We start from the raw sequence: 12,369 nt of genomic DNA, 5'->3' as shown, positions 1-12,369 counted from the left end.
TATGATCACTAGATTGAAAATGGTAAGGAAAAATCATGTCTTTTTTTAATTTTTCAGTCTAAATTTCTTCTCTGTTACCTAAGAAACTGTTAGGAAAGACTTTATGACCGACATTCATGAAATACTGAAGCACATCATATCTAAGATACTGACAGCTACTGCAGCAGCTCCATTATAATAGAATGTGACCTGATGGCACAACCTATATTAGAAAAGTTATGCAAATTGCTTGATATGATACTATATCAAGCAAGCTAAAAAAACCAAAACTGTGATGTTCATGCCCTTCAACAGAACACCAGCTTGATCAACACCAAGAAGAAGCTGGAGACAGACATTTCTCAGATTCAGAGCGAAATGGAGGATACGATCCAGGAGGCCCGCAATGCTGAAGAGAAGGCCAAGAAGGCCATCACAGATGTGAGTCGGGGCTCCTTTCACTGCTGATGGGGGATGTATTCTCCCCAAAATGTCTCCAGCCCCACAAGGGCTTTGACCTTTTGCTCTGCTCAGGCGGCCATGATGGCAGAAGAGCTGAAGAAGGAGCAGGACACCAGTGCCCACCTGGAGAGGATGAAGAAGAACCTGGACCAGACGGTGAAGGACCTGCAGCACCGTCTGGATGAGGCCGAGCAGTTGGCTCTGAAGGGAGGCAAGAAGCAAATCCAGAAGCTGGAGGCCAGGGTGAGTAGGGCTGTGTTGGTGCATGAGTGACCCCATCCCTTGGAGAGACACCCCCAGGGAAGCTGCAGGGATGGGCTTCTCATTGCAGGTGCGGGAGCTGGAAGGGGAGGTTGATGCTGAGCAGAAGCGCAGCGCTGAAGCCGTGAAGGGTGTGCGCAAGTACGAGAGGAGGGTGAAGGAACTCACCTACCAGGTAAGGCTGGAGGCTTCTTTGCATTGCCTTCCTGGTAGAACAGTGTCTCAAAACGTTGGAACATTGCCTTCCAGAGGGAATATATATATACCTCAGACAATGACGGAGTTAAATGGATTTTGACACCTGTCCTTCTGGACTGCAGTGTTCCATAAACTATATTATTCCCTCTGTTTCACATTTATGAAATTTAGAGAATGATGTAAACAAGGTTTTCTGTTACTTGCCATTCTCTGTAGTCTGAGGAAGACCGGAAGAATGTTCTCAGGCTGCAGGATCTGGTGGACAAGCTGCAAATGAAAGTGAAGTCCTACAAGAGGCAGGCTGAGGAGGCTGTAAGTACCAATTTGAGCAAACCAGACTTCCTTCTTGTCCAATTCTGTGTTGATATTTTCTTCTGTTCATCTTTTTGAAACCTTGACTGCTTTCATGCAACATGATGACGTTTTGACACAACACGGAATGTGAGAGTAAGACTTTCTGGGTTTGGGAAGAACTATCCTTCTCCAATTCTGTTTTGCTCTATGCCTCATTTCCCACTCTGTTTCTTCCTTCACACCCTACTCTGGGCGTCAGAGGCAGCTGCCAGTCTGCCTATTGAGGACTCTGACATGAACTCTGCCTAGACCATGCTGTGTGTAATGTGGCCATGGTCTTTTTGACATTGCAATATTCTTTTCTCTTCCGACATACTTAACACCCTGAACAGCTTCTTGTCTTGGTTGTGAACCTGCTCTGCTAGTCCAGCTGTGGCATTTGAATTTTTCTTTGCCCAGTTTTCAGATATTAAATGTCCACATGGTGTCTGTTGTTTTCACAACTCCCTCTCCCCACACAGGAGGAGCTCTCCAATGTCAACCTCTCCAAGTTCCGCAAGATCCAGCACGAGCTGGAGGAAGCCGAGGAACGGGCTGACATTGCAGAGTCACAGGTCAACAAGCTCCGAGTGAAGAGCCGGGAGTTTCATAAGAAGGTAGCAGAGGAGGAATGAGGTTCCCAAAGCTAAAAAGTGACCTGAGGCATGCATAAAATGTAAACCTCTGTGTTGCTTTCTTCTGTAATTATGATTTATGTGTAGGTAATAAATACAGTAGAGACCTTTGCATATGAACAGCGCATGCTTTATTTATTCTAGCATTCATTACATTTAAAAGTATGTCAAAGAGCATTACATTTTTACATCTGCATTTTAAAAGTGCATGAAAAATAGTAACGATTATATAGATTTATTATTCCTCTTGCAATGAGAAGTATGCACTTCTTTGATGGACTAAGACTACATTCTTCCAAGTTATTTTGATCAATACTTTCGGAAAAAAAATAACATAAAAGGAAAAATATTCCTGAAGCATTTAACATACACACACACACACACACATATATATATTAAAATATGTGTGTATATATATATATGATTTTTATTAATTGAAAAACTTATTTGGTTAGGTTTAATGGTATGGGAAACTCAAATTTCACTCCAAGCATTGACAAGCAGTCCAACCAATGTCCAACCAATGAAGAGATATCCTCACTCACTTTCTCTGAAGTTATTTTGTTTCATGCATAGCACAAATCATACACATTCACATGTGGGATAAGTAATGAGAATCCACAGTTAAAAGACTATGGAGGAAAAAATAGGTAAGGCTGCAGATTCTGTTTATAATTTGAGTCAAGCCCTCCCTTGCCTTTCTAGGCTCACCCCTTCCACTCTGTCCACAGATTGACTCTTCTGCCTGTTTATTGCCATTTTCAACATACTGGGCCTGTTCATTTTCCTAAGAACAGCCTAGAATATAATATTTGCATTAAGCTGAACTAGACATTCAACAATTACATGTTGATTGAAAATGTAACATAAAGTAAAGTACAGCCCTGGTTAGGTAAGGTCCCTAACTACTGATCACGCTTTGGAACACATTCAGTGTGTCTAAGTGCCTGGTAAATTAGAAGTGAAGCTGAATAGGGACTCCTATTACTGATAAATTTGTTTTTGCCAAGACACAGTGTGAGACTGACTTGGTTGGTATTTTTGGCATATGGTCGAGCTTTAGCAGCTACCTCAAACTTGCTGTTTATTTAAAGCATGTGCTAAACATCTTCGACCATCCCACCAGAATTGTCAATCCGTAGCTGACCTTCATGTGTCCCTTTTGGATAGCTTTTCTAATCCTTCAAGTGCCATAATACCACTGCTTTAAAATGCTAAGGGTTCTTAATAAAACATGTAAATAATATTTGAGCAGCAGAAGACAGGTGAAGTTAGGAAGGGACACTACTCCACCCATTTTAGAAACCACAGTTCAGGATCCACCATAGCTGAGCATCTCTGAGGCTTTTGGTGCTCCCTTGAACCCTTTGGGTTATTTGTATGAGCAGCACCCATCTTCCCTGTGACTGATAACACTAAACACAACCCCACTTCATGGCCCATCTCAGGATGTGTCACTGTACTACCATGTGCCCTGCTATTCCAAGGGCTCATCAGAGACCTTCAGGAACACATCACAGTTTTTGGTATCAATCACATTTCAGAAAGGGGGCAGGGTGAACAAGGGAACTGAACTGAGCTGAGCAGGAAAAGCCTCTTTTCTGCTCTTATAGTACATTTCATCTCCCCTGCCATCCAAGGGTTTCGTGCTGAGCCAGAAACCCTGTGGGGACAGATCTCGGCTGGAGTTGGGGCACCACAACACTCCTGCCTACCACACAGGCCATAATCCAGAGGGAAATGCACCTGGAGCCAGCTTCAGGAGCTGCAGTAACCAAAGGGACCCTCTGCCGACAAGGCAGAAGAGGCAGAACTTTGTTCTGCTAATACACTTACCCGTTTGGCTGTGCATCATGAGATAGATCATTTTTATTTCCCCATGTAGCTGCTCACCTACATCCAGCTTCTCCACCGCAAAAGCAGGGGATGGGAGGGGAGCAGAGGGAGCCGAGACGGAGCAGAGGTGGCCGGGAGGGCGCGGAGGGGGGCCGGGAGGGGAGCGGAAGGGGGCGGGAGGGGAGCGGAGGACGCCGGGAGCGGTCGGGCAAAGCTGGAGGGACGGGAGGCTCTTTCAGTGCCCGCGCCAGCCCTCCCGTGCAGCGATGGGCACCCCTGGCCGGCGCCCCAGGGCAGGGGCCCTGGCGGGGGCAGTGCGGGAAGGCACGCGAGTGAATGCCAGCCGTGAGCTGGTTTTAAAAGCTCCTTCGATGGTCCGTCCCTCTCTCTGGGAATTTCAAAGTTCCCTTTCTCTTTTCCCTATTTTTCAGCCTCGGTCACCCCCTGCTTTGCCTCGACACCTTCCTGAGCTCTGGCTGGGTCGCCTCACCCGCGGCACAGCTGTTGCAGGCCGGGGCGGGCTGAGGGCCCGAGGCCCCGCCGGTGCCAGGGCTGACCCTCTGGCATGGCTGTCCCTGTGCCAGGGCTGTCCCTGTGCCAGGGTTGACCCTATGGCAGGGCTGTCCTTGTGGCTGTGCTGCACTGCTGACCACACCGCTGGGACCCACAGACGACCCCCTGCCCCCTGAGGTGCTCTGCTCAGACGTGGTGCCCATCCAGACTGGCTGCACCCTCTGTGTCAGGGCAGCACGAGGAGGGAGGGGAGCATGGCGTGAGCCTGGCAGAGGTGGTAGATGGAGAACAGTACTGGGGCATGATACTTGTTTAGTCCTTCCTTCTGCCAATGAGAAATGGCATTGCCTATGTAGCACTGTGATGGCAGATAGGAAAGTATCAGTGAATCAGTAGAGACCCAGACGACTTCTAGAATATACCTAAAATGTGAAATAATTTATTTTATTCTCTTTATACTTTTTTGCCCCTTTTTTTTCAGGAATGTATCATTAGTCTTTATGTCCTTTCAGTTTACAGTAGTTTGTTTAATGAACATCCTCAGCAATCAGTTGCAATTGCTTTCTGGCTGGTGTTTATCAACAATTTATCATTGCTGACTTCTTGGAAAGCTGCATTGTTAGCCCAAACTGAAAACACTATAAAGTATGAACTATTTATAATACAGAGGAGAAAATTTTACTGGCATAATTTTTGCCATTATGTTCAATAAGCAAAGTTTTTCTATTTTAGGTGCCTTAAACATTTTCCTTTTGAAGAAGCCACCACCTTTCAACGGGTCTGAAAGCTGACTGAAGAGGCTGCTCAGGTTGCCACTTCTCTCAGCCGCTCTAGAAGGATTTATAGGTTCCTCTGTGCTCAGACAGCTGCTGCCTCCCCTTTCTCAAGCAGACGTGCACCAATTTTAGCTTCAGTAACTGTTGCCGTTGTGGACACCCTCAGAATGACAGAAGAGGCAAAATCAGTAGGAACTGGACACAGGGAGAGAGGAATTTCGGTGATGGATAGAGGCTCAGTACTAGGTTTGGGTTTGTTACATGTGTGGGTGCGATTCAACTCCAAACTCAAATACCTACTTTTAGTCATCTTCATGCCCAAATGAATCTGTAGGTAAGTGAGCTGAATGTTTAAGCTCCTGATAGACAATACTATTAGAATCAAGCACATGTTTTGGGTCACTCTAAGGTAGACAACCACATTAGGACAACTGGGTCATTCTCCAGTTTTTATTAACTTGAGCTCTGATGCCAGCAGGATCTACAACACCTGGATCCCAGGTAGAAACATGCATATGGTGTGTGTGAAGGGCTGTTGATGATGGAAGACTTGAGCAAATAGGGAATGCATATATACAGCAGGAAGGCTATACTTGTGCAGGTCATAGGGAGGGAGCTGCACTGGATTTGGTAGACAAGAGGAAACCCTGAGAGAATATTATAGCTGGCAGAAAAAAAGCTAAAATGCCTTTTGTGAAAGACTCTGAAAAGTTGTGGCCACTTTCATTCTGCTTGATTGAAACAAAATTGTTATATTAAAGCAAAGGATTTCCTGACATTTTTGAGGAGAAAAATACTACAGTTTTAAGAGCTATCACAATTTGCCTAGTTTAATTTTCACTTTTTTCTTTTACTAGCAAAGGTAGTAAAATTAATTTTATACAAAACTTAATCCCCCAGATACACATGCACACATACACTCATTTTTTCTTGACCTTCAGCTTTTACATATCTGCAGTTTGTCCAAGTTTGTCTAATTTAGAAAGTTACAGTTTCAATTTTTCTTTGTCAGCTACAAAGTTTTTTCCAAATTAAGAAAGCTTTCCTCTTAAAATGACAGAAAGGAAAAACAATATCAAAAATACATACAGATAGAAAAAAATGCTCACTTTGTATTCTGTTATATTGACTGGGACTATAAAGGCAAATAAAGAAAGGGAAAATATAAGTGAAAACAGATCAAGCAATATGTTACAGGTTGTGGAAGTTTTCAATTCCATGTAATTTTGAAAAATCCTTTGGAAAACTATTTTCTTTTGAGCCTTCAAACCTTTATGGGTTATTTTTTTTCTATTTGAAAAAATCTTACAAATCAAGGCTTTTAGGTGGCCATCAGCTTTATGTCAGTATTATATATGATTGTGGGAAAACCATGAGGTTTTCCTTTTTTTTTTTCTTTTTTGTAGCCAATTTTAATCCAGGTCAAAGACTGCATGCACCAGCAAAATGAGACAACATACAGAGTCATTGAAATACCTGAAACTCATACTGAATTCCAGTTCTCAGACAACATAACTGCATTAAACACATGAAAGAAATGCTGCTTTATACTCAGGTAAGGATTTAGTTGTCAGGGTTAAATCATAGGACTCAGTCTTACTCTTCAGTGGGAATCTACTCCAAATGTGAAGCCGATGTCTGTTAATCTTCTCCCCACCCCCAGGATTATAGTGCCATCACAGAGACACAGTCAGCTGAGAGAAGAGGAGGAAGGAATTTCCTCACTTTCTTATCCAGACCTCTGAGTAGGAGATGCTGAGAGAGGAGCACAACTGGTACTGTAGCTGGGGAGGCAAAACACTGTGGGACCAGATGAAGCTGCTGAGATGTGATTCACTTCAAACTTCTTTGTGGTTGGAACTGTAATTTGGAAGGTGAAGACCAGAACATACAAAAAAAAAAAAAAAAGGAAAACAGAAGAAAAACAAACAAAACCACAAACAAACAAACCCAACAAATCAAGATCTGTTGCATAGGGATGAAATTGTTTCTCAGTAAAGCAAAGGATTTCACTGCTCTCTTCACCACTCTGATCTTGTGAATATGGAAGATGCCTACTGGGTGGGCAGTGGGCAACGACCAAGGATCAGCACAGTACATTGGGTTTTTACACAAACTAGAATGAGGTTCAGCTCCCTCTAACAATAACTGCCTCTCTTTCAGACCAACATAGTACATGACTCTTTCTGTTCTAGAGAATGTAAATTTATTAAACCTTTCCCTTCATCTGGTACACTTATGCGGAAAAAGTAGTGCTGAATGACTACCCTATGTTGAGACAGCACCTATCTCTCCCTATTGCAATGGGATATAGGTCTTAAGTTCAATATAACGGTTCCATAGTCCCGTTCATGTGATCTTTGAAACTCTTCAGCTCCAAAAATCACAATTGGATTTCTGTGTCTTTCCTCTGGCACCTAACTCAGTGACTTCAGTCTTTGAAGCTTTTATCTTTAACTCAAGGTAAACTTTTTCTGCTCTTTTATTGTTCCTTGTGTCCATGGTGACTTGCTGTTATTCCATTGGAATCAAACCCCTTTTTACTTCCTCTTCCTTATTCAAATATCCTTATCACTACTTTCAGACTCATTCTTCCCCCCTTCCCTTGCTTTGGCTTTGATCCATTTTACTCCTCAGTCATTCTTATCATCCTCTGATTCTCATTCCTGTGACTTCTGTTCCTTTTCAGATGCTTCCTCCTGCATTGGGATTTTCTTCCTCTAGCAATGACCCTGCCTCTCAGTAGGACCCCTTATGTTTTTCCACATTGAGGACTCTGAGCATTTGCAGCAGACAGAAGCCTGTGCCTTCATGTCTCCATCCTTACAGGTTTCCTACTAGAACACACTGTCTCTTACTCTTCACTTTCTTTGCTTGAGTCAGCATCCGATGGATTACAGAACCAATGTAGCCCCTTTCATCTCTTTTAGCACACCCTCCCACTTCCCCCCCTTCTCAGGCTCTCTTGTCAAATTATTTATAGGACATTGATTCACAGACCTGCTATGTCTAATTATATCCATTCACTTCTAATATAAATGGCAATTTTGCTAGGAGTTAAGATTGCCAAAAATGTTTTGACCTAAGAAAGAAGAGGTGGTGGCTACATATGCAGATCAGATTCTATAAAAGTACTCTGGGATCAGTGTGTCGTGTCCTTCCTCAAAAACCTCTAAGGTAAGAGTTTCAGGGACTTGGGACTGGGGAAGTGGGGGATGAAGGAAAACTGGCCCTGCATTCCACAAGCACCAGTGCATTCCTATAGATGCTCACATTTATTCAGTGGGGGTCTGTCAGTGTCAGCTGGGACTTTCAATCTGGTTTCAAGGCATCCATATGTTTTCAGTCTATAAATGTTGTCTGGGGTGCAGCAGTAAGAAGGAAGTTACTAATTCTCTTTTTTTAATACTGACCAGCTTCCAATCTACAACCCATTCAGCTTGTCTCACAAAAGGTAAGATCTTGATTTATTCACTCTATAGGGGCAGGCAGAGTTACTCTAAGGCAAGGATTCTATGCAGGTATGCTGGTAATCCCTGTATTCAATATGTTTATGTCCGCTGTATAAATACAGTACGAGAACTGGGTTGGATTGCTGATATCTTTATCACAAGATTCTTAAAGACAGTGATCTTAAAAGTACTGATCACTGCTGCATTGCCTACATTCTCCCCAAGAATCTCCAGTAGAGACCAGTTTCCTGGAGAAACTGTCCTAAGAAGAAATACCCCATCAGAAAGCAGTTTCCAATTACTTTGTGAGTTTTTTTGCATTTACCTCAAACATCAAGGGTAACTGGCACTGGCTGTGAAGCAACAGGAAAAGACATACATATTTAAATAATGTTAATATTTTCTTTTTTCACATGGAAGCTGGAGGAACAGGGTTAGAATTTTGCATATCAAAACATCAAAGTGATTAAAGCAAGCATTTCATCCTGAGCTTCCTTATAGGCTTGTTTCTGCCTATGAATATATTGCATAATTGTGACATAATTATATAGGTAAATATTTGTAATCACAGGGAACTGAAGAAAGGATGATACCTACTGGGATAACTGGAAAAAGAGAGATGGGATAGCAACTAAATTCAAAGTTTTAAAGATTTGCACCCAGGAAAATAAACTGCTCACAATTTATTTTTTACATTAATTTCTATTAATTTTGTCAAATATTGTCACTAGAATATATATCTCAAAATTATAAAATGCCAACAAGCAATCATGTGTAAGGAATATAACTAGCATGCTTTGAATAAGTGGAGGAGAGTTAGCATAGCACTGATTTCAGGAAAACTCAAAACAGTCAAAAGAAAATAGTTTAATTATTTAAAAAGTCAATATACTCACAGATTGCATACATATATTATATGCTAACATAATGTATACTGACCTACTATAGATATTATACTTTTTAATAATACCATAAGGATATATTGTGATAAAAGCTTACAGTGTCTATAAAATAACACAATGTACAATATGTATGCAATATACATAATATAAACTAATATACTACAATATATAATAACACAATATATGCTGACATAGTATATAGTAATATCTGTAATATGGTAATGTTATTCGTCTTAGGTATAGTTATATGATTCCTGTTAGGAATCTTGTAAGAAAATTGGAGTATTATAGGTATTATAGGCAATATTAAAATTGCAGTCGAAAAACTAGGACCATTTTTCAACTATATATATATGTAATTATTTTGTGAAATGGTCTCATTTGAGTTATAACACATTAATCAAGTGGAAAAACATGTAGTTAAAAACAAAGCCATGTCAGGAAATTGTACCATTCGTTTGAACTGATAGCACCTATTTGTGTCATGAAGTCTCTGCTGGCAGAGAAGGCAAAGCAATTTTTTTTACATGTAAGCAGGGGAACATTGAGTAGAATGAATTTTATAGTGTACAAAAATACTGTGATCATTGTTAAACTATTGTTTCTGTTAGGCTGGCCATACTGCAATAATGAGGTTACTAAATGGTAAAGGGTCCAGAAAAAAGTTTAAAAAATATTGTAAGTCCATAATATCCTTTCTGCAATCAAAGTGAAAATGTTTCTCAAGGAAAAGTTAACCAATCACTTGATTTTCACCTAGACATCTGCCATAAGTGAAAGTATTGATAAAGAAGTCAACTTCTTGATTTATTCAAAATCCAAATTGTAGGCGATGAACACACATAACATTAGACTAAAAAAAACCCAAATCATTTGGACCAGAATCATAGAGTGGTTTGGGTTGAAGGGACCCTAAAGACCACCTAGTTCCAACCCTCTGCTGAGGGCAGGAACACCTTCCACTAGACGAGGTTACTCAGGGTCCCATCCAACCTGGCCTTGAACACTTCCAAGGATGAGGCAGGCACAGCTTCTTTGGGCAGCCTGTGCCAGGGCCTCACCACCCTTGTTGTAAAGAAATTCTTCCTCATATCTAATCTAAATGCATCCTATTTCAGTTGGAAGCCATTCCCCCTTGTCCTGTCACTCCAGGCCCTTGGCCAAAGTCTCTCTCCAGCTCTCTTGGAGCCCCTTTAGGCACTGGAAGGGGCTCTAAGGTCTCCTTGGAGCCTTCTCGTCTCCAGACTGAACACCCCCAGCTCTCCCAGCCTGACTCCAGAGCAGAGGGGCTCCAGCTCTCAGAGCATCTCCCTGGCTTCCTGTGGACTCACTGCAGTAGGCCCATGTCCTTCTGATGTTGTGGACCCCAGAGCTGGAGGCAGAACTTCAGGTTCAGGGGTGGAGCAGAGGGGCAGAGTCCCCCACTCCCCTGCTGCCCATGCTGTGGGATCAGCCCAGCACACCATTGGTTTCTGGGTCCCACCACACATGGCTGGGGCATGTCAAGCCTCTCACCCATGAGCACCCCCAAGTCCTTCTCCCCAGGGGTGCTTCCATCTGGTCATCTCCGAGCCTAGTTGGATACTGGGGGTTTCCCTGACCCAGGTTCAGGACCTCGCTCTTGGCCTTGTTGAACTTCATGATGTTTGTACAGGCTCACCTGTCCAGCATGTCAAAGTCCCTCTGGATGGCCTCTCTTCCCTCCAGCATGTTGACTGCTATAAACCTAAATTCCAGCTTCACAATTGTGTGAAAGTCAAGACAATACAGTCAAGACAATTATTGGGCAATAACAAACAGATACTAATTGGCTGGGTTTTTTTAAAGTAGTGAATGAACTCAAGCTTTTTTATTATGAAATAGAATAATCAGCTTTGTTTGCTAGATGTGTGAAATAATTGAAATATTTTACAACTTGGACTATTTTATCCAAAAGGAATGTCCTTAATAAGAAGTGCTAATAATACTTTCTCTGTACATATTCACTGTATTGTGCCTCTTACAGTGTTTTATTGTAAACAAATCACATTCTCTGAAAGGTGATAAACAAAAATTATATGAGAAGGCTTTCACAATTACAAAATCGGGAGTATCTATTGAGTGCAGGGTTTGGAACCTTGGGAAGGATCTCTTTATCCTGTTAATACAACAAATGACGGCTCTTGGCCCGGCCTGGCACGTGGGCGTGCCGCGCGGCCCGGCCCCAGGTGTGGAAAGGAGAGAGCGAAGGGGAGCTTCGCCGGCGCGGACTGTGCCCTCATGGGAGATGAGAAGGGGAACCTCGGAGCACACAGAGGAGAAGGACAACTCTAAACCCGGGCAGATGGAGCTCGCTTAGCCCTGTAAGTCCATCCATCTAAGAGAAGGTCACTCTAATTAAACCTATGTTCTGAGGACCTCGCTGCCACCGTCCAAGCTCGCTCGGCCCTGGCAGATGAACCTTAGGATTAAAGGGTGGGTTCAGTTCTGCGCATACTGCATCTCACCTAAAAATCCATTGCGCAGGCTCGAAGGCCTTACCCGCATTTGCAAAGCCCTGTAGCGACATCTTCTACAAATGCAGTCACACAAAGATCAAAAAACAAAGGCATACACCTACCTCCAAAGGTGTACCCAAATTAACTCTAGCATGCTGGAACATCAGAACCATGCTCGATTCGGCAGATAGCGGATGTCCTGAGCGTCGCTCTGCCCTAGTTGTCCATGAACTGTCATGTCTCAACATTGGCATTGCTGCTCTTAGCGAAGTTCGCCTTCACGAGGAAGGCAGCCTCAGAGAACATGGTGCCGGTTACACACTCTTTCGGTCAGGTAAGCCCAGAACCAAAAGGCATCTCTCAGGAGTCGGCTTCATGATCAAAAACTCTATTGTTCCTAAACTCGAAAATCTGCCAACAGGACGTTCTGACCAAATTATCTCCCTACATCTTCCACTACACAACAAGCAACACATTGTCCTCTTTAGTATATACACCCCAACTCTCCAAGCTGACCCTGCTGAAAAAGATAAATTCTACACGAA

General features: G+C 42.7%; 1 protein-coding gene and 2 long non-coding RNA genes across 3 annotated transcripts in view; 2 read left to right on the top strand and 1 right to left on the bottom strand.

The window, feature by feature from the left end:
- LOC135424388 (myosin-1B-like) overlaps positions 1–1,988 on the top strand; it is an 18,501-nt gene extending 16,513 nt beyond the window's left edge. The window contains exons 35-39 of the mRNA XM_064675580.1: positions 295–420; positions 514–684; positions 773–877; positions 1,117–1,212; positions 1,716–1,988. Coding sequence (XP_064531650.1) covers positions 295–420; positions 514–684; positions 773–877; positions 1,117–1,212; positions 1,716–1,868 — 651 coding nt within the window. The 3' untranslated portion in view covers positions 1,869–1,988. The remainder of the gene's footprint in view (positions 1–294; positions 421–513; positions 685–772; positions 878–1,116; positions 1,213–1,715) is intronic.
- The window catches only part of LOC135424407 (uncharacterized), a 22,794-nt gene extending 10,425 nt beyond the window's left edge, over positions 1–12,369 (bottom strand). The window contains exon 1 of the long non-coding RNA XR_010435201.1: positions 11,745–12,369. This is a non-coding gene — a long non-coding RNA (uncharacterized LOC135424407). The remainder of the gene's footprint in view (positions 1–11,744) is intronic.
- On the top strand, positions 3,900–7,040 carry LOC135424406 (uncharacterized). The gene is made up of 4 exons (XR_010435200.1): positions 3,900–4,078; positions 4,950–5,327; positions 6,400–6,548; positions 6,657–7,040. It is a non-coding gene; the product is annotated as an uncharacterized LOC135424406 (long non-coding RNA).

The sequence above is a fragment of the Pseudopipra pipra genome, chromosome 19 (genome assembly GCF_036250125.1).
Source record: "Pseudopipra pipra isolate bDixPip1 chromosome 19, bDixPip1.hap1, whole genome shotgun sequence".
NCBI lineage: Eukaryota > Metazoa > Chordata > Aves > Passeriformes > Pipridae > Pseudopipra > Pseudopipra pipra.
The sequence above is the reverse complement of the archived record's forward strand: the minus strand, read 5'-3'. Positions and strand labels throughout refer to the sequence as shown.